Raw genomic sequence first — 21,932 nt, forward strand, 5'->3', positions numbered from 1 at the left:
TGCGTACAGGATTTATATAAAATGCAACATTAAACTTTGAGAAAAAAAATCAAAATAACAATCTTCCATCTTGAAGCTACAAGAAAAAGATATAGAAGAAATATTTTAAAATGTAAAATCAAATTTCAAATAAATGCCATAACTTCCTATTTTTCTTAACTAGTTCATTATGAAAAAAATATTTTTTCTATCATGGTAAATTAAGGAAAGATTCTATGTGGGAGGAAAAATCATGATAATCTAATTTGTGAATAGCTGTCTTCTATGAATTTATTAAGTCAAATTAATTTTCTAGGCTTACAGAGAAATTTTCACAGTACGGTTTCACTAAAGCATTAAATGAGATTTTTTTTTTCTATGACAAAACTTCTTCAAGGACTTCAAATCTGTTGTGCTTAGAATACAACCAAACAAGAAAACAACCTCTGACATTTTCCCCCAAATATCATTTAAAGCTGTGGTCCCCAACCCCTGGGCAGCAGACTGGTACCAGTCCATGGCCTGTTAGGGACCTGGCTGCAGAGCTCCACACCCTCCCCAGCGGAAACTTAGGAACTGGGGGACCACACAGCAGGAGGTGAGTGGGTGGAGGGGCAAGCAAGCATATGATTGTATTTACAGCTGCCCCCCATTGCTCCCATCCCCCCCCTACAATCCGTGGAAAAACTGTCTTCCATGAAACCAGTTCTTGGTGCCAAAAAGGCTGGGGACTGCTGATTTAAAGCACTTTTTTGTTGTTGCTGTCGTTGCATTTCCTTTTTCTATAAATTATGAACTAATATTTTTTGCTGTTTTTCTATTATGTGTTAGCCTTTTCTTATCTATTTCCAGGGGTTCTTTAGGCTTCTGTCTGTTGCAAATGTTTTCTGCTGTTTGAGATTTTTCTTTTGACATTCCTTTTGATGTCTTTGTCATGTAGAAGTTTTTTCATTTTTTATTTTTTAAAAACTTTTATGTAGTTAAATATATCAATTTTTTCTCTTGTAATTTCTGGATTTGAATTTAATGGAATTCTCTTATGTTTTATCATTGTAGATTTATTGTTTCATCTTTTTTACATTTAAGTCTTTTTTCCTTTTTTGTTATATTTGACTTACCTCTTTATTATGTCTATATTCATATTTTAAACATATGTTTAAAGCACTTTCTTGTTCATCTTCATGTTTAACCTATTTATGAGCCTATTATGTCTAAGAACCTATTTATATCTAAGCCTAAGGCAGTAGTTTTAGAAAGAATTTCCTTATGTTTGTGTTTATTTTCCAAAATCATATTTTAAATATAAAATACAATACTGATTGCAATAGCACAAACGTCCCTTTTTTTCAAATGCCATGTTGATTCATATCCCATCACATCTAGTATAAACATAGACCAAACTCATGAACATAGAACAACCTGGAATGATTTCAATGATGTTGACAGAATTTTATGTCTTCTAATTTCAGGAATGGCCAGGTTTTCAACTGCATTCCAGAGAAGAGAAGATTAGAAAGAACAGTAGTAAGTATAAGGAAGAATAGGAAGAATAAAAGGTCATAATTGGAAATAAGAAAGGTGCAACGTGGAAAGAAAGATAATAGAGCTAACTTTATTATAATCTTAGTAGCCATTCCTTTCCCTTTGGAACTTTCTGGCAAACATAAGGGTGACTCTGAGTTCCAGTTTGGCAACACTTAGTTTTAGAAGTTGAATAACTTTCTTTTTATCTTTTTTGATACTAGAAAAACTTCTTTATTATGTTATTAATATATTGCTGCTCTTCTTACACTTAAAGGAGAGGCTGTAATCTAGCCTTTAGAAATAAAAAACAGCATGAATATTGTAAAATATGGTATGAAACACTGATATATAAAATAAACAAGAATAAATTACACTATCATTCAGATAACGGTTAAGTAAAGTGAATGAAAAAATACTAATAAGTTTTTCCATGCAGTAAACTTAAACACACACACCAAACTTTTTAATAAATTTGGGGTACCTACTAATTACTTAATTTACTTTTTATATAACATAAAAATGCAAGCATGTTATGTTAGAATAGCTTTCTAATGGGGTATTCCCTTCTTATCCATGCAGGATGTGTTCCAAGACCCACAGTGGATGCCTCATCTCCGATAGTACCGAACCCAATTACGGTCAATCAAAATGCATTTCTTTTCTTTTCCACCCACAAATTTAATGCCTTTTCCATTTTAACTAAGCAGTTATCATGCACTGTGGCCGTAACTTTTGCTGGTATGATAGCAAAGGTGTGATAGCAAAGCTAGCACAAATTTCTTTTTCCTTCTTCACAAATTCATAGATAAAAGATTCATTCTTACCATATCGAGCAACCTCAGCATACGATTTTTTTTAAGTTGAGAACTTTCACCTTAAAGGAAGCACTTTAAGACCTCTCTTTGGCATATCTGACTCACCAGCATCGCTACTCTTAAACTTTGAGGCCATTACTTTAGTCAAATAAGGGTTCCTTGAACAAAAGCACTGAGATACTGTGACAGTCAATCTGCTAACAGGGAAGGCTACCAAGTGACTACCGGGTGGGGGCATCTACAGCATGGAGAAGCTGGACAAAGGGTGGATTCAAGTTCAGGATGGGATGGCAAGAGATTTCATTATCCTACTCAGAATGGTGCCCAATTTAAAACTCACGAATTGTTTATTTCTGGAATTTTCCTGTTAAGATTTTTTGTCCGTGGTTGACCACAGGAGACAAACTATGGAAAGCAAAACCATGCATAAGGGGGGGCTACTGTAAGAATAATAATAGTAATAAGCCTAATGCCATTTCCCAAACTCATCATTTAAGAACCACACCCTGATACCTATTGCTATACCCTTGAATTACCTACATTACTTCTTACTGCTATGCATACACTCATTTAGTATGAAGTTTGTTCTAATCAGTAATATTTTCAAGAATAACATCCATAAATACAGTTTTGTTGCACTAGATGTGCTTTCTTCTTAAAACATTTTAATAGATTATAACTGTTAAAATAAAACTTATTTGTCCACAGATCACCTAAAATCATCTAGCCAATCACTAAGAAAATAGCTGTGAAATTAGGTAGAGGTAGGATCATCTGAAATACAAGGACAGGGGTTGGCAAACACCATTGCCTGCCTTGGTAAGTAAAGCTTTATCGGAACACAGCCTCACCCATTCGTTTATATTGTCTATGGCTGATTTTGCACTACAGTGGCAGAGTTGCATAGTTGTGACAAAGACAGTAGGACCTACAAAACCTAAATATTTACTGTCTGGCTTTTTACAGCAAAAGTTTGCTGAACCCTGATCTAGAAGGTCTCTGCACTTAGGGTACCTAATAAGGATCTTGAGGAGTTTACTCCAATTTAAAGAAATGAAACTAGAAATCATAGCATTTGGGTGAGGTTTATGCAACAAAGAAGGGTCAGAATGTGATTTGGAAAACCACCCTTTAAAGGAGGACCTTCTTGGTAAAAATGACTTAAAAAATAATAAAAAATAATAAATAAAAAAAGCCCTACTTCCTTTACAGAGGATTGGAAGATGACGGTCAACATACAAGTTTTAAATTAAACTGAAACACTACACACTACATCACTTTTACAATACTCTCTTTTACAAACTTTTTTTAAAAATAACTATCAAATACTGAAGACCAATTTTGCTGCGTAAGAAGTCTTTACTATAATCCTTCCACAGATAAGAACAAAATGAAAAGCTGTTTTACTTCTTTGTGATAGAACGATCATGGTATTCTATCACAAATGGCAGAAAGGAAATTTTGATTTACAATCACCTAGACCTGGTAGCATTTCCAAGAATTTGGAAGATGAAACTTATAGCTAAAGATATGTTTATGTTTCAGATTAGCATCAGCTATAGCTAGTTAAATCAAGCCATAGTAAATTTAATGTGATAGCATACAGCTGTTGGTTAATATTGCCCAAATTATTCTCTGCCACTCACCAGAATTTTTGCCATGCTAGACAGACAACACAAATCTGCACCTCAGCCCCTTCATTCATCCTATGTGCGATGGCTGATAGGTTGGGAAAAAATATACCTCAGTTTTCATAATTACACCAAAAAAGACACAGTAACATGTAAAATATGAAACCACAGCCCTCTAAAAACCAAAGCTTAAATAAAACCACAGTCACTCTCTTACAATCTATATGACATTAAAAGAAACTCTCCCATATTATAACTAAATTTATTTATTTATTTGGATTTTTGTATCCTCTGAAATAGGGCTATTTAAAATAGCTGTCTTTTGGAAGTGAGTAAAATAACTACAGGCATGTGGACAAACCATTACTTATCTTGTGACCAATATAGAAGGTGACAATAGCTAACATTTTCAAAATCTCTCATATTATCCTTAAAATATAATTAGTTGTACCAAACTCTAGCAAAGATGAGAGATACTTTATACTGAAATATGAAAAGACTGCTTTAACATAAGGAGAGATTCTTAGCCTGGGACTAAGAAATAAAGATAATTCAAGCACTATCACAGCTTTATTTATAACTTTAGTAAATTGCCGTAATATATTCCTAAGGATGTATCTAAAATAAACTAGTAGCCCATAAAAATTTTTTACAGTCCTTCATACATTTTTCAATGCCTGGCAGTGAATAAAGTCTATATATATGCACAGCCAGTAAGTAACAGCACTGGCAGGAAATGCAGTCCTGGATCTAGATATTATATTTCAAGTTTTGTTACATTTTTACTTGACTATGGCAGGATATTTCTTTAGAGCAGACTAATTTCCTTCAGGCATTGAGCCATGGTAATTTGTGAGATGGTTTCTCTCCGTCTCTCTCTTCTCTTCTCTCTCTTTCTCCCTCTCCCCCTCCCTCTTGCTCCTTTATTTTGTCAACAGAAGCTAAAGATATATGTGTGTGTGTGTATATATATATATATATATAAATATTATGAAATTAGCATTTTATTTTGGCCTGCATTATTGTGTTTTCATTTCCACCATGAAATAGCAATTATTTAATAAGCAAATTATTTCGTAAGCAAAATGGAGGTACATTTCAGTTTATATTTCTTTTGCCTAATGATAAAATTCAAAATGTTCATCTGATTCTTTCATTTCAGTTTTTTCTATCATTAACACACACCTTATTTTATGTCTCTCAGAAAGATGTTTTGGAGACTCTCAGTTTTTCCAGTGATCTTCAGCAGAAACTGAACTGCAAGAATCATGAGAATTACTTTACCATGCTTTTTTTTTTTTTTTTTTTCTGAGACAGTCTTACTCTGTCACCCCATCAAGAGTGCCGTGGCGTCAGCCTAGCTCACAGCAACCTCAAACTCCTGGGCTCAAGTGACCCTCCTGCCTCAGCCTCCCAAGTAGCTGGGACTACGGGCACTCACCATCACGCCTGGCTAATTTTTTCTATTTTTAGTAGAGACGGGGTCTCGCTCTTGCTCAGGCTGGTCTCAAACTCCTGAGCTCAAGCGATCCTCCTGCCTCAGCCTCCCAGAGTGCTAGGATTACAGGGGTGAGCCACTGCGCCCGGCCTACCATGGTTTTTTTTTGCACATTTTTTCAAAAAGAATGTAAACATAAAATGGCACTGGGGAAACAACATTCGTTTCCAACATTTGGGAAAATTTCGCTGATTCCACCGAAGTGTAATAAATCAAGTCCTCTGGGTCTCAAATGTCCATCGCTCTAATTTGGGTGGAACTGAGGCAGGGAAAGCATGAATAGGTTGAGACCAGTCAGGAATTAATGGATCTCTAGTTCCACGTTCCCTTGTCACTATGATGGATTTGGGGCCATTTCACTGCCCGTTAATACTTCCATCAGACTAGACAAAAATAAGCTCCAGTAGATCAATTTTGTTATTTTTAAATTTTGTGTTAGCTTTTTAAAAGAGCTTAGTTATTGGCAACTGTACTAAAAATTATCACCGAAATGACATATCAGAACTCTTTTACAATTAATTTGCTTGTGCTATTCCTTTAACCTAAAGTGCCAAATGCATTATCTTATATATTACACATAAAAACCCTACGCAGAGAAAACCATCATTACCCCTATTGTAAAGACCCAGGAATGAATCTGCAGGAGGCGACACAGTGTGTACGGGCTGGCAGCCGGAGCACAGGTCCTGGCAGTTGCCACTGTGCTCTCTTCCTTCGCCACACTTACTCTCTGAATTGTACTGAAAACTTAAATTGTCATTTCTTTCTACAGTGTTCCTCTTGTTATTGGAATTAAAAACTTTCAAAAATAAATCTGTTAGAAAAGAAAGTCAAAATGTAATCTGGATATTTCAAATTTTGATCTGGATTCACAATCTGGATCAAAACCTTTCTTCACATCTGAAAGATTATTCTTTGTCGAATAGTTTTCTTTTGGAATATGTATTTTTTCCTCAGACATAATGTTCATAATGAGTATGTTACCCATCATGTCTCAAATAAAGAACTCTTTCTTGTCTAGGTTTTCATAGAAAACTGTATGTGCAACTTTCCATGTAACCCGTTTTGTTTAGGTTGAAATTATAGGAGTGATGTCACTTCAGTATTCCCATGAAATATTGCTGTTAGTTGACTAACACTGTCACGGTGCTCTCCAAGTTACTTAGCACGTGTGTTTGGCTAGTGGCAGCCATTTGTGGGAAGAAACTAAGAGTTTAGATTGGCAACTTCTGATAAATATGTAGGAGGTGATAAGCGCTAATTTTGCCTCCTCTGTCAGCTCTGGGCTGCTGTCCGGCTGCACTGCTGGAGTTCCTATCGCTCTTCCCCGCTGGTCTCACTGTCCGTTTACGAGACACAGAGGGGGCTTCTAAAAGTCAGCCTAAAAAACACCACTGCTAGTATGCTCTTCCCAAATGGGTTATAAAAGCATAAATGCTTCACATTTTCATTTTAGATTTTAACTCTTAATACATATTCTCTGCGTGAATTTATAATAAACTTCTAAGCTATTCAATGCTCTGCTTCCCAACATAAATGCATCATAACAGAGCAGTTACCTTAGTGCAAAGAACTTTTACTATCAATTCATCTTGCTTAGCACACATAGGAAAACAAGGCAAGTTGAAACAGGCTTTGATTCTCAAAACCAGTAGTTCCATTAAAAAAAAAAAAAGGTATGGAAATGCTTTACAGTATCTTTGTTTCTCCTGTATGATTTCTTAATCTGAATAATGAACCCAGATTTTCATGGCAGAGACATAAAGAATAATCCAGAAGATCGAGCTAGCCCTTTGAGCCAGAGTAGAATCCCTTACCAGGTCTCCACCAATATTGGGAAGAGCTGGATGACACCTGGGCCTGGGATGAGGCACTGGTCACCCTAACTGCAGAGAATATCAAGTCTTTGTCCCTCAATCAGGCACCAAGCAATGGTAAGCCAAAACAAGACTGTAGCATGCTAATGTTGTTGTGATCTAAGCTGCTTACACAAAGATCTGTATTTTTTTTTTCAGCCTTTATTGTGTCAGGGCTGAGAGCAATGCTTTTGCCAGTCATGCAACTTATACTCTCTACAGCCAGTGGCAGGATCACTAAGCTGGATCTCATTCTCACCTGCTAGATATCCCAGGGTACCGCCACGAAGTACTACGGGCAAAGGGAGAGTCACGTCCCTATTGCTACTGAGGTCTCCAGGAGTCCTCTGTCACTACAGTTCTGGACGGGGGTCTGTGCTGCCTGGTCGTCCACCTTTGTTTTCTCAGTAGCCCTGGCTAAGAGCAAACACTCTGGAGTAAAGCCAGCAGGTTGGAATCCTGGTGCTGCTCTTTCTTACCCATAGAATCTCGAGATAGGTACTTAGCCTCTCTGTGCCTCAGCTTTTTCACCTGTAAAGTAGGTTAACGACAGCAACCATCCTCACAGCTCTGTTGTGATGATTTAGTAAGATAACCCATGTAAAGTGGATTAAGTATCATCTAGAATATAGTAAGTGCTCAATTAATATTAGCTCTTATTAATACATTATTTTGGTGCACATAATTTGCTGGCAGAGTCAGGCAAAAAAATAACTAAACTATAATGTGGTAAGTGACAGAGGAATGAATTATTTGTTATGAAGCAAAAAGTAGGTTTGAGTTTAGCAGCCCCAGCTTTCTTATTCAAGACAGAGGGAACACATATGTTTTAACTACAATGTTATAAATTTCATTTTAAAGGATTTAAAAGGTAAGCATTTTCACCGTTTTTAAATTTATGACCTAAAAAGTCTTATCTGTTTGCAATGTCAATAATACTCTTACTTCACAGTCCATTTTAATATGTGGTTTTCCCTTTGAGAAAGTCAATGGGATTTATTTACTATTTATTTTAAAATTAATATACTTTTGGTAATATGAGTAACAGCAAGTACTTTTCAGTTTAGTACAGAAAGTTTATTTTCCACAGTTTATCATAGCAGAGTTGGAACAGCAGTAGAGACTATGCCAACAAGCTTTATGAGTTTCATGAACATAAATAAATATATTTGTTGTCAAAAATCTCAAACAGCAAAATGCTGTGTTAATGGAACAAAGCTGAAAACTCTTCAGAATAAATTCCAAACAACTATCTGACACACAAAGAGCTATTGAAGGGAAACTTTCCGATACAATGATGCTCTTTTCCTGCTCCCCATGCAAGCCAGGAAAGAATCACTAGCTCCAGGAATGTTAAAGAAGGTACGGTCCGGGAGAGGGGATCATGTGGGGACATCTGGCACTTACTTGTGCCTTATCCACATGGAATGAAATTCAAATTAAAACATTTTATTTTAAAAAAGGAAAATGCTAAACAGTGTTCTGATGTACCCTTTCATATTACATGGATGCGTTCTGCTTCCCTTCTGCATGTACATTCAATGGATATGATTAATGAATGTTTAAAATAGTAACTCAAACAACAGTCTCTTTGGATATGAAGAAATGGTTTATTCCACCAAAGAATCATTTTACCGACTCTGTATGACAGAATCAGGAAATTAGATTTTAGAACCTAACTGGCCCTGGAGAAGTAAGACACGATTTCAGTGGGCGTCATGAGAGGGTTTATGAAATTTGGGACTCTGAGCAAAAGGGGAAAATAACTGATTCTCCTTCAGACACACACACACACACACACACACACACACACACACACACAGGCAAAGAGAAAGAGAAATGTGTATTCCTTCCTGCTTTGGGCTCAGATTTACACCTTGGACAATAGTCTGTACCTGAACATGAGGGAAGAAAAGTTTCATAGGAGGGTCTACCAGATAAATGATATAACAAAATAAGTCTCCATGATAGATATCAAGTCATATGTTTCAAATATTAAATTAGAAAATGAATACAGCCCCTGGAATTTAAAAAAATAGTGCTATAAGCAATATATGCTCAAACTTAATTTTTTGGCAGAACAAGCCTTTCAGAATAAGATTTCTGTTACGAAGACATCGCAATGAATGAGCAGAAGACATTTCTCTTTCTTTTAGAAGGCAAAGGCCCCCGACCTGAGAAGCATAACCTGCAGGTGACCAAAGAGGAACAAGGACATAGAAGACCAAAAAAAGCCAAACTGCATTTAATGTTTATGCTCTTGGACTCTCAATGGCAACCAGAGCAAAATCAAATTATCAAGAAAATGCAAAATAGTCAGGTGAAGGAAAAAGTCTCTTGATGAAAATCATCAGCCTCTTTCCCAACACAATTTTAGCACTGGGTATTCTTATAAACAGTTTCCCAGAGAATTTACTTGGTCCCTAAAATAATCAACTACATTCTATTACCTTCTTTTTTAGGGGAGAGCATGAAATTAACTTGTAATAATGTAAACTGTATAAAACTATAAAGGCTAATTTGGAGCTGACTATAAATTAATCAGGGCAAATGGAAAATATAGGATGATATATGTACCCTAGGTTTATGGGATTATGGTTTCTGGTGTTGAAAAAATTGCAAGGGTATCCACACCCTACCTCCTGTCTAATAAAATAGTTCATATTCTTTTTTACCTTCTATAATTACATAAATTTTGTCTCTTCCCATTTTCTTTTTTACAGAGTGGGAAAACTCTTTATAACCAAGCAACAAAAAATAACCCTAAATCTGCCTTTTGGCAAGGGAAAGACAAAAGACTTAATCTGAGTTGATGATAATGCTTATGTCAGAAAAAAAATAAGAATAGATACAATCTATTGCCTTTAGATGAAATAAATTTATTTAACTAATAACTAAAAAGATAAACATTATACTTCAAAACTACTAGAAACATCAAAACTATTCTAAATATCCACAATCATTGAAGCTACATGTAGCTAGAAGCTTATTGAATGTTATAATGATGATAAAGGTTTTCATCACAGATAAATATAACAAATAAATTTCTTCTATTTGTAGAATGTGGATGGCATTTACATTTCAATATCATACTACATGCTTAATAGTCTGGAAAATTATTAGTTTTTGGATATTTTTATTTGAGCAATCTATTCTTTTGTGGTAGTAATTTCCAAATCTTTCCTGAGTCGATTATGCTTCTGTAAAAATTTATTAGCCAGTCAAGCAACCATATTCAACATGGCAATTAAACTATTTTACTTTCTAATATATGACATGGTGCCCCTACTAATGCCTCATTTCACACACGATACTTTATTTCACTTGGACTTCTTCTCTATGCCTCAATTTTAATTTTTGATATAATTTCATAAATGAAATGGAAAACTACTTTATTAGGGAAAAATATGAATGGCTGGGTTACTCACATTCTCAATACAACACAGCAACTGAGATAATAAACTACATACAAAATGCTCAATGACTCTTCCAAATCAAACCCATTAAGGCTATACTACATACACCATTGCAGAACTACTCTAGGGTATACCTATATTTTCATACTAAAATACAGGATTCTAATTATGATCAATAGTCTTCAAAGTTTCAAATTAAGGCAAGTTTTTCTTGGATTCAAAGTCAACAATTCGGCAAGTTTACCAAAGTAGAGACACTCACCTTCACACTTTTGTGTAGTTTCACTCTGCTTGTGACCAGCAGGGCATCTGCATTCAAAAGAACCCACCGTATTGATGCAGTTTCCTCCCTGGCATATTCCTGGAATAGCCTGGCATTCATCAACATCTGCAAGAAGAAAACATTTTGAACACAGATACCACTGATTTTCAAAATATCTGTAAGTATTTCTTTATTGTTAAGAAGAAACTCAGTTGTTCTCAAGAAAATGGGGTAAGAGGAATAAGATTCCTTTGTATGCATATATTTTAATTTATGTAAATGTATTATGTTGTAGACCTTTGTTTTTAATTTTTTTTCTCTTGGAATTTTGTTTTTAAGATCCATCTGTGTGGTTACGTGGACAATCTGTTGCTTGTCTTGGCTGCAGAACACTTCTTAAGATGTTCACTGTCCTGGTGATGGGCACCTGGTTCATCTCCAAGTTCTTACCACCTCGGTGAATGATACAATGAATGTCTCAGCTACGTCTCTCTGTGGAGTTGAATGGCTTTGAGGACTCAAAGAAACTCTTTATCCCTTTGGGGTAGACCCAGAGCAGAACTGGACCATAGGGTACGTATATATCTAATATGAATAAATAGTGCCCAGTGGTTCTTCAGAACGCCTGCAGCAGTCTTCTTACAACTAGCAGCCCACATACCCATGCACAGCCTACACACTGCTACTGTTTGTGAAGATTCCTGTTTCCTCTTTCCTGCCAACATGTGACATTATTACTACTCAATATCCTAAGTTTCTTTGTCCTAATAATTGTCAAGAAATATTAATTATTATTTTAGTTTTCATTTCCTTAATTACTAGTAACTCGGTTATTAGCTTTTGGAGTTCTTCATCTGAAAGTTGTCTGTTTATATCCTTTAAACAACGTTATATTGAGGTTTTTGCCCTCTTATTCTAAATTTAAAATCTTTTCAGTTTTAGACATTGCAGTTATCTTCTTTATCTTTTAAACTGTCTAATAATTTCATCCATTTAGGAACAGAAATCCTTAATATTTACATAATAAAATTAATGAAACTATAATAAAGACTTTTCAGACAAATAAAGCTGAACATCTATAAGAAATGTTAAAGGGAATTCTTCAGGCAAATGAAAGTGAGATGAAAATTATAATCTGTACAAAAAAAGAAAAGCTGTGGAAATAGTAAATATATTGATAAATACAAAACATATTTTTCTCATTTTTTTATTTTTTATTTTTTTTTTGAGACAGAGTCTCACTTTGTTGCCCAGGCTAGAGTGAGTGCCGTGGCATCAGCCTAGCTCACAGCAACCTCAAACTCCTGGGCTTAAGCGATCCTCCTGCCTCAGCCTCCTGAGTAGCTGGGACTACAGGCATGCGCCACCATGCCCGGCTAATTTTTTTTTTATATATATATTTTTAGTTGGCCAGATAATTTCCTTCTATTTTTAGTAGAGACGGGGTCTCACTCAGGCTGGTCTCGAACTCCAGACCTCAAGCGATCCACCCGCCTCGGCCTCCCAGAGTGCTAGGATTACAGGCATGAGCCACTGTGCCCAGCTCATATTTTTCTTGTTTTTCAATAAACTTGAAGATGACTATTGCAAACAAAAACAGTAATGTATTTTAAATGTTATACATACAAGTAAAAAGTAGAACAACAATGGTATAATAGCATGGAAGACTGAAGAGGGAAGTAGAAGAATACTATTGTAAAGTTACTACGTTATAAGTAAGTATAATGGCACGGTACTATTTGCAAATAGACTGTAGTAAGTTAAACATGTATACCTAAACACTAAAAAATAAACAGAGGTATAGCTAATAATCCAATTGTGGAGACAAAATGCAATACAAGAATATACACAATTAATCTGAAAGAGGCAGGTAAAGAGAAAAACAAGGAAAACAGAATAGGTTAGACAAACAGACAAGAGAAAGTAAAATGCAAATTTAAACTCAATAATATTGATAATTACATGAGATGTAAGTGATACAAAAAATCCAATTAAAGAGGTTAAGATTGTCAAATTTTATTGTTAAAAAGCAAGACGCTACAATAAACCTACTTTGGCACCTTAAAAAGTAAAAGGATGAAAAAGATACATTAAATATTTATTAATCAAAAGAAAGTTGGAGTGGCTATGTTAATACTATAAGAAGTGCTCACGAGAACAAGAAATATTCAATAAAGATGGATATTTCATAATGACAAAGGGATCAATTCATTAAGAAGACATAATAATACTAAATATGAATACACTAATTATAAATTGTTAAATAACTGGACCAAATAGAACTTCAGCAGATAGAATTGAAAAGAGAAATAGATAAAGCTGCAATTCTCATTGGAAATATCCACATTCCTTTCTTACTAAGGGAACAAACAGGCTGATAATCAGCAAGGATACTTAAAATGTGAACCATACTTTCCACCAACTTGTCCTAACTGACGTTTATATTAATAGAACACTCCACCCCACTTAAGTAGAAAACACATTCTTATCACGTGCACATAGACATTTACAAGACAGACAATATTCTGAGGCCATGTAAAAAGGCTCATTAAATATAAAAGAAAATTAGAATCATCCAAACTATGCTCTTTAAACACAACACAGGTAAACTAGAAATTATTATAATAATGGAAAACATCTGAAACATCTTCAAATATTTGGAATTAAAACAATATGCTCTGAAATGACACATGGTTCAAAAAGAAATTATATGGCAAATTAGAACGTATTTTGAATGAAATGAAAATGAAAACACTGTATCAAAATTTGTAGGATACAGCTAAAGGAGTGCTTAGAGGTAAATGTATGGCACTAAAATGCTTATATTACAAAAAGAAAAGTCTTAAATCAGTAATCTAAGTTCCCATATTAAGAAATTTAAAAAAGAGCAAATTAAACCTAACATAAATAGAAGCAAGAAAAATGATAAAATACGAAACAGACAAACAATAGAGAGAATCAATGAGTACAAAATATGGCTTTGGAAATATAAGCAAAATTGACAGATTTCTATCGAAACTAACCAAAGAAAAAATGAGAGAAAAGGAATGAATAACCAATATAAGGAATGAGAGTGAGTACATCACTATAGATTCTATACAAATTAAAAAGATCAAAGAAAATAGTACGAACAACCTTATGTCACTAAATTCAGTAATTAAGATAAAATGTACAAACTCCTTGAAAGGGACAAATGCCAGGGCTCACTGGAGGAAGAACAGATGAACTTAATAGAACTACATCTATTAAACAAATTTAATTCTAACTTTGAAATCTTCACACAAAGAAAACTTCATGCCTAAGTGGCTTTACTGTTAATTCTTTTAAACACTTACCAAAGAAATGATATCAATTGTACACACATTCTTACAAAAAGCAGAAGAGAGGACATTGTTCTACCCATTTTACTGGGCTAACATCATCCTGACACCAAAACCAGACAAAGACATTACAAGAAAAAAAGAAAAAAGAAAAAAACATAGAGTAATACCTCTCTGGAATAGGCACATGAAAACTCTTTAAAAAGTTTAACAAGTTGGATAGAGAGACAAAAATGGCGGAGTGGAGGTAACCTCCTGGATTCCTGCTCCCAGAGAGGGAGGCGTAGATCTCGGTCTGCTACACATGAGTGGATTGCTCCCCAGCAAGAACAGCGCTGTGAATCGGGGGAGAATCAGCGTGGGACACAAAAAGCAGGAAAAAGAAAAGGTGAACGGGAAATAAGATCGCGAAATCGAGTGGGAGACGAACAATAGAGTGTGGGACGGCTGCGCCTGCCTGGCCAGAGAGTGAGGTGGGATCAGATCCACAGGAGAACGTCTTGTTTCCTCACTGACCTTCACGCCCACTCAGACATGGATCTGCCTGAAGTCACTGCAAAATCACCACGGGAGATGTGGGGCTCGGTGGAGAGGAGACAATAGCAGGAAGCATCTTGAACTTCCCGGAGCTCTGTGCCAAGACTACACTGGGCGGGGGAGGGACTGGTCTGGGCTACCGCTGGAGGTAGTTAGGAGACAAGTAACTTGCCTCTGGCACTCACTGGGTCCAAATCAATGGAGGTGAACACTAAGTAGGGGACTCTAACCTGGAAACTGCCACACGCGAATACGCCCACTCAGGGTGGGTCAGAAAGAGCTAGAGCCCCTGCTGGACAGCCATGAGATTGTGGGAGGGTGACATAAAAGAGACAACAAGGCATCCTGATGACTCAGTCCCCCAATCCTGGCACCTACCAACTCCTGAACAGTTGCCCCCAGGGCTAGCGCTCTGTGGATGGGTGGTTGCCATTCTCGGGGTCCACAACCCAGACGCTGCAGTGTGATACAGTGTTCGGTGGCTCCCTTTCCCCAGCCCAGGGACTCTCACGACAAGCTCTGCCTTTATACAACCTATGGTCAACTAGCCAGGTCCATTTTGATGGGTGAATTCTGAGTGCTTCCCTAGTCATGGGAAGCTCCTGCCTGCGGGACTTACAGGAGCTAGGCTGGGGGAGGTTAACATCTGCAGCACTTACAGGCACTGGGGCGCTGGGCGAACAGGGTCACCATACCCTTCCCCTATCCAGTATCTTTCACACTGAAAGTGGTAGGCTCCACCCCTGGAGATAGGGTGAGACAAGAAAAGCAACTTTCTATCTGCAACTAGAGTGAATCCATGGGGCTTTGGCGCAGATCAATAGTTGACAGCCCAGTGACTTTGCTCATTAGACCGGTTTAGGTTATCCAGTAGGATCATAACTCTGGGACTGGATTTCTGCTTCGGTCAGCTGCCAACACTGGGGTCCGTGGTCAGGGAACAAAAACCCTGGCAAGACAGGCTCCTCAAGTAACCCCTCCCACCAGAAGCAGCCTCCCAACTGTGGTAGAAGAACCCTAAAAACATATTACTGACTACCCCTAGCGGCAGATCAAGCAACCACAGAAGCGCACACATTCAGGCTGGTAGGCAATAGCTGCGATATACCTTGCTCCTACAGCATCTATTGGAACAGAGCCTACACAGGGCATGCTTTCCGAACGCAAACTGGAAGATGGGAAACAATGGCTGATCCAAGTGGGAAGGACTCAGCAAAAGAACTCTGGAAGTATGAAGAATCAAATGGAAAGCACACCCCTAAAGAGGAACACTAGCTCTTTAGCAATGGACACTAGCCAAATTCAGAACAGTAAAATGATAGAAGAAGAATTTCAAACATGGATTGTGAGAAAACACAATAATATGCAAGAAAAAATGGATAACCAACACAAAGAAAACACAAAAAAATCCAGGACTTGGAAGAAATATTCACTAAAGAAATTGAAATATTAAAGAAAAATCAAACTGAACTCCTGGAAATGCAGAATTTATTCAGGGAACTACCGAACACAGTGGAAAGCCTCAAGAACATGGTAGATCAAAGAAAAGAATCTCAGAGATCAAAGATGACACCTTCCCATTAAATAAGTCAGTCACAGAGATAGAGCAGAGAAATGAGAGAAAAGAGCAAAGCCTGAAAGAAATGTGGGATTATGTGAAGAAGCTTAACATGAGAGTTATGGGCATTCCTGAGGAGAAGAGAATAATATGCAAGGGTTGGATAAGCTATTTGAAGATATAATAGAGGAAAATTTCCCAGGCCTTGCTAAAAATCCAGATATACAGGCACAAGAAGCTCAAAGGATCCCTAGGATATTCATTGCAAATAGGAAGAAACCACAACATACAGTCATCAGACTGACCAAAATATCCACTAAAAAGGCCCTTCTACAAGCAGTAAGGTGAAAGGGACAAGTAACATACAAAGAAAAACCCATCTGAATAATGCCAGACTTCTCAACTGAAACCTTAAAAGCAAGAAGAGACTGGGGCCCCATTCTATTCTTCTGAAACAGAATAATGCCCAGCCTGGAATCTTGTAAGCTGCAAAACTAAGTTTTGTATACGAAGGAGAAATAAAGACATTCTCAGATGAGCAAAGACTGAGGGAATTCACCAAGACAAGACCAGCCCTCCAAGAAGTACTCAAAATGGAGTTACACACAGATCAGCACAATAAACACTCACAAATGTAAAACAACTCAAAAACTAAAGATCAAAGGCCAGATACCACCATGGCTCAAGAGAGAAAACAAAGCAACGAAGTTCAATCAAACAGGAAGAACAGAAATTTGCTGCACCTATCAGTTCTCTCAATAAATGTAAATGGCTTCAACTCCCCACTCAAGAGACACAGGCTGGCCTAATGGATAAAAAAATACAAGGCAAGTATCTGCTGTCTTCAGGAAGCACATCTAACCTGCAAGGATACATTTAGACTGAAGGTAAAGTGGTGGAAAACAACATGTCAAGCAAACGGAAGCCAAAAGAAGTCTGGCATGATGGCTTTGATTTCAGATAACTTAGTCTTTATATCAACAAATGTAATGAAAGACAAAGAGGGTCACTACATAATGGTGAAGGGTACAGTTCAACAAGAAGACACAACAATTCTAAATATGTATGCACTCAACTTAGGTGTACCCAAATTCATAAAGCAAATCCTACTTGATATAAACCAAATTATAAACAGCAACACCATAATAGCCAGAGACTTCAATACCCCACTGGCAGCACAAGACAGATCTTCCTCAGAGAAAATAAACAAAGAAATAATGGATTTAAACAGAATGCTAGAACAAATGGGCCTGATTGACATTTATAGGACATTGTATCCAAACTCCGCTGAATATACATTCTTCTCTTCAGCTCACAGGGCATTCTCTAAGATTGACCATATCCTAGGACACAAAGCATGTCTTAAAAATTTTTAAAAAATAGAAATTATACCATGCATCTTCTCAGATCACAGTGGAATAAAAGTAGAAATCAACCCTAACAGAAACTCTCATTTCTACACAAAGTCGTGGAAATTAAACAATCTTCTGCTGAACGATGATTTCATAAATGAGGAAATCAAGATGGAAATCAAAAGATTCTTTGAACTAAATGACAAAGGAGACACAAGTTATCAAATCTGTGGGACACATCTAAAACAGTCCTGAGAGGAAAGTTCATTTCCATAAGTGCCTATATCCCAAAGAGAGAAAGATCTCAAATAGACAACCTAATGAATCGACTCAAACAGCTGGAAAAAGACCCTAAACCCAGTAGAAGAAGTGAAATTAATAAAATCAAATCAGAACTAAGTGAAACTGAAAACAAGAAAACTATACAGAAGATTAATAAAACAAAAAGTCGGTTCTTTGAAAAAAATAAACAAAATTGATATGCCTTTGGCTAGAATAATGAAAAGTAGAAAAGAAAAATCTCTAATAAGCTCCATCAGGAACAAAAAAGGAGAAATTACAACTGATGCCACAGAGATACAAGATATCATCTATGAATAATACAAAAATCTTTATGCACACAAACTGGAAAATTTGGAGGAAATGGACAAATTTTTAGAAACACACAGCCTCACTAGGACCAATCAGGAAGAAATTGAATTCCTGAACAGACCAATGTTAAGTACTGAAATTGAAACAGCAATAAAAAACCTTCCTAAAAAGAAAAGTCCTGCACCAGATGGTTTCACACCTGAATTTTACCACACCTACAAAGAAGAACTGGTGCCTATGCTCCAGAAATTATTCCACAACATTGAGAAGGATGGAATCCTCACCAACACATTTTATGAACCCAACATAACCCTGATACCAAAACCAGGAAAGGATGCAACAAAAAAGAAAACTACAGACCAATATCCCTTATGAATATAGATGCAAAACTTCTCAACAAAATCCTAGTAAACCGAATCCAGGTGCTTATCAAGAAAATAATCCATGTATACCATGGAGTACTACTCAGCTATAAGAAACAATGGTGATCTAGCACCTCTTGTATCTTCCTGGATAGAGTTGGAACCCATTCTTCTAAGTGAAGTATCCCAAGAATGGAAAAATAAGCACCACATGTACTCACCATCAAATTGGTTTCACTGATGAACACCTAAGTGCACATACAGGAATAACATTAATCGGGCATCGAGCAGATGGGAAGGGGGAGGAAGGGATGGGTGTATACATACATAATAAGTGTGATGTGCACCATCTAGGGGATGGACACACTTGAAGCTCTGACTTGGGGGGGGCAAGGGCAATATATGTAACCTAAATATTTGTACCTCCTTAATATGCAGAAATAAAAAAAAGAAAAAAATTAACAAGTCAATTTTGGAAATACATAAAAAGGTTAGCACATCATGACCAAGTGGGGTTTACTGTCCCAAGAATTTTAAGATTTTTTTTTAACATTCAAGCATCACTATTAATTTCATCATATTGACAGATTTAAAAAGAGAAAATATAAGATCATTTCATAGTTGTGGAAAAACCAAGTGACAGAATTGAACGCTCAAACAGGACTTAAAAAATCTCAGCAAACCAGGCATACAGGGAATTTCTTTAGGTTAACAAAGGGAATGTCCGAAAAACTACGGCTAATGTAGAGGATTTGAAAGAATCTTTTTGCAGAAGTTTTTGACTCTTTAATTATATATCTATGTAAATTTGCCTTAATTTATTTCTCTGCAAGTGATAATAATCTCTAATTCAGTACATTTTTATAATAAATAGTCCATATAAAAATACATACAATACGTAAGTGTACGTGCGCTCCGGCCGAGAACGCGGAGCCCTGCTGACCCAGGCTGGGGCGGTGACAACGGTCCCTCCCAGGCCGCCTGGTGGCCTGATGACCGCGGCTGCCGGTCCCGGCCAGCCCTGCGAAGCCCCCGCCCGGCCTCCAGGGGGCGGCGGGCCGGGAAGAAAGGGCTGGGGGGCCGAGAGGACCGATCTAGGACTGCAAGCACGGTCACCTCCCTGGGCCGCGGAGCCGCACAGACCCAGGCCCTGGAGTGGCCGCGCCGTCCCTCCTGGGCGAGCCCTGCCTAGTCCTGACAAAGGCGCACAAAGGTCTGAACGGGCCCGAGGGGAGCGGACCCGGGAGGAGACCGGCGAAGGGTCCGTGGCGTGGGGCAGTCGGTCCCCTTGCCATCAGTTTGCTGTGGACGAGGCAGCGACCTGGCACGGCCGCCCGGGAGATGCGCCACCTGCAGGCAGGGTTCCCGCCGGGTCCGCGAGGCCCGTGCGTGCGACAGAAAAGGCTGCTCCCAGCTCTGCCCCAAGCTTCGAAAGAAGCGTTTGCTCCACCTGGCCCTTCTACACGTAAAGAGGCTGCCGGCCTATGATAGCGGTAGAAAATCACACATCTCGTAAATGCCTATTTGTTTAAAAAAAAATCACACAAAAAACTGTCTTTTGGAAATGACTTTTTGAAATGGAGTTGTCAGAGCAGCTCTGGAAGCGACACCAGGCCACGTTTGCTCAGTGGCCCGGGGACGTGGAGCGGAAGACTTTGGGAAGGAAGAGAAGATTCGCTGCCGGGCTGGTCACTCTTAGAAACCGTTTCCGCGTGACAGCCGTTGCTCTGTGGGTGCATTTCATTCCTTACCTCCGGATGTACAGTGGCTGAAACTACTCTTGGGAAGTATCTAGTCTTTCTACGTGTTCTGAAGTGCCTGATATATGTTAAAAGTAGAAGTAGTAATACCTTTTGTAAATACCTTTTTGTTAAAGTTCATATGAAATTTTGGGGGGGAATGGCCAAACCAGCTCTTGAGTAGCACACATCGTGTCTGTCCACGGGCTCAGGGGAGGAGGGAGGAGAAGGAAGAGCTCTGCGCCAGTGCGCTTATACTGAGGCAAGAGTAACCATTCGTCCTATGTCTGTGCATTCTGTTTTACTTATCTGTGTATCTGTATATACATAAAGGACAAACCAGTCCTCATTTACACGTAGTCTTTCTAGATGTTAAAGCGGTTGCCAGTGTATGACAAAAGTAGATTTAGTAAAGTGATACATTTTGTACATGTTGTTTTAAAACTCCTAGGAAAGACTTGTGTTCTGAAAATTTGAGCATTATAGCCCATTGGGTAGGGAAGGGTTCTAAGCAAGAATGTTCATATTTCTAAGACACTTTCAAATTATAACTATTGGCACGTGTGCAGTTTATTCAAGGCTGCTGTGTACATAATGGACAAATTAAGTCCTTACCTGAAATACCTAATCTCTCCAGATGTTTAGAAGTGCCCAACATGCGTTAAATGTAGAGGCAGTAAAATAACACTTTGCAAATATCTGTTTTCTAAAATTCATAGGAAATACTATCTTCTGGAAATGGAATTGTTAAACCACTTCTGTGAGCAGTAGAGCATCATCTATACTTTCCAACAGTTTGAAGGAGGTGGGGGGGAAGGAATTGCAAAAGATAATATGCTAGTGTGTTCATACTTGGACATTTTCAGATACCATTTTTATTATGTTTTGTGGATTTTTTTCTGTATGTATGTAGTATATATAATGGACAAATGAGTCCTAATTTTGCAGTATCTAGTCTCTAGATGTTAAAGAGGTCACCAGGGTATGACAAAGTACTTAGTACAATTAGCACGTTTTGTACACTTTGTGTTGAAATTCATAGGCAAGCTTGTCCTCTGCAGATGACTTTTGAATATGAATTTGTTCAACCGTCTCTAGGCATTACACATGCCTGTACTTGTCCCCTGGATTGAAGGCAGAGAGAAGGAAATGAGAAGGGAATGGTTCAAGGCAAAAATGGTCATATTTAGGAGATATATAACGATTGCTACATGCGTGCAGTTTTATTTAACAGTGCTGTGTACATAGTGGACAAGTTCTTATATGAAATATCTAGTCTTTCTAGATATTTAGAGTTGCTTGATGTATATGAAGTAGAAGCAGTACAATAACACTTTTTTTAAACAACTTTTAAAAATCGATGGGAAATATTGTGTTTGGAAGTGGAATTGTTAAAGCACCTCTGTGAACAATATCCTCTCTATACTTATTCACTGGGTTTAGGGAGGTGAGAGGGAAGAAATATTCGAAAGGTGTTTTGTTAGTGCATACT

General features: G+C 37.4%; 1 protein-coding gene across 1 annotated transcript in view; it reads right to left on the bottom strand.

Annotated features, from left to right (window-relative positions):
• The window catches only part of FBN2 (fibrillin 2), a 257,674-nt gene that overhangs the window by 158,849 nt on the left and 76,893 nt on the right, over positions 1-21,932 (bottom strand). Inside the window, exon 7 of the mRNA XM_045565793.1 lies at positions 10,982-11,107. Coding sequence (XP_045421749.1) covers positions 10,982-11,107 — 126 coding nt within the window. The remainder of the gene's footprint in view (positions 1-10,981; positions 11,108-21,932) is intronic.

Source organism: Lemur catta, chromosome 12, assembly GCF_020740605.2.
Source record: "Lemur catta isolate mLemCat1 chromosome 12, mLemCat1.pri, whole genome shotgun sequence".
NCBI classification, from domain to species: domain Eukaryota; kingdom Metazoa; phylum Chordata; class Mammalia; order Primates; family Lemuridae; genus Lemur; species Lemur catta.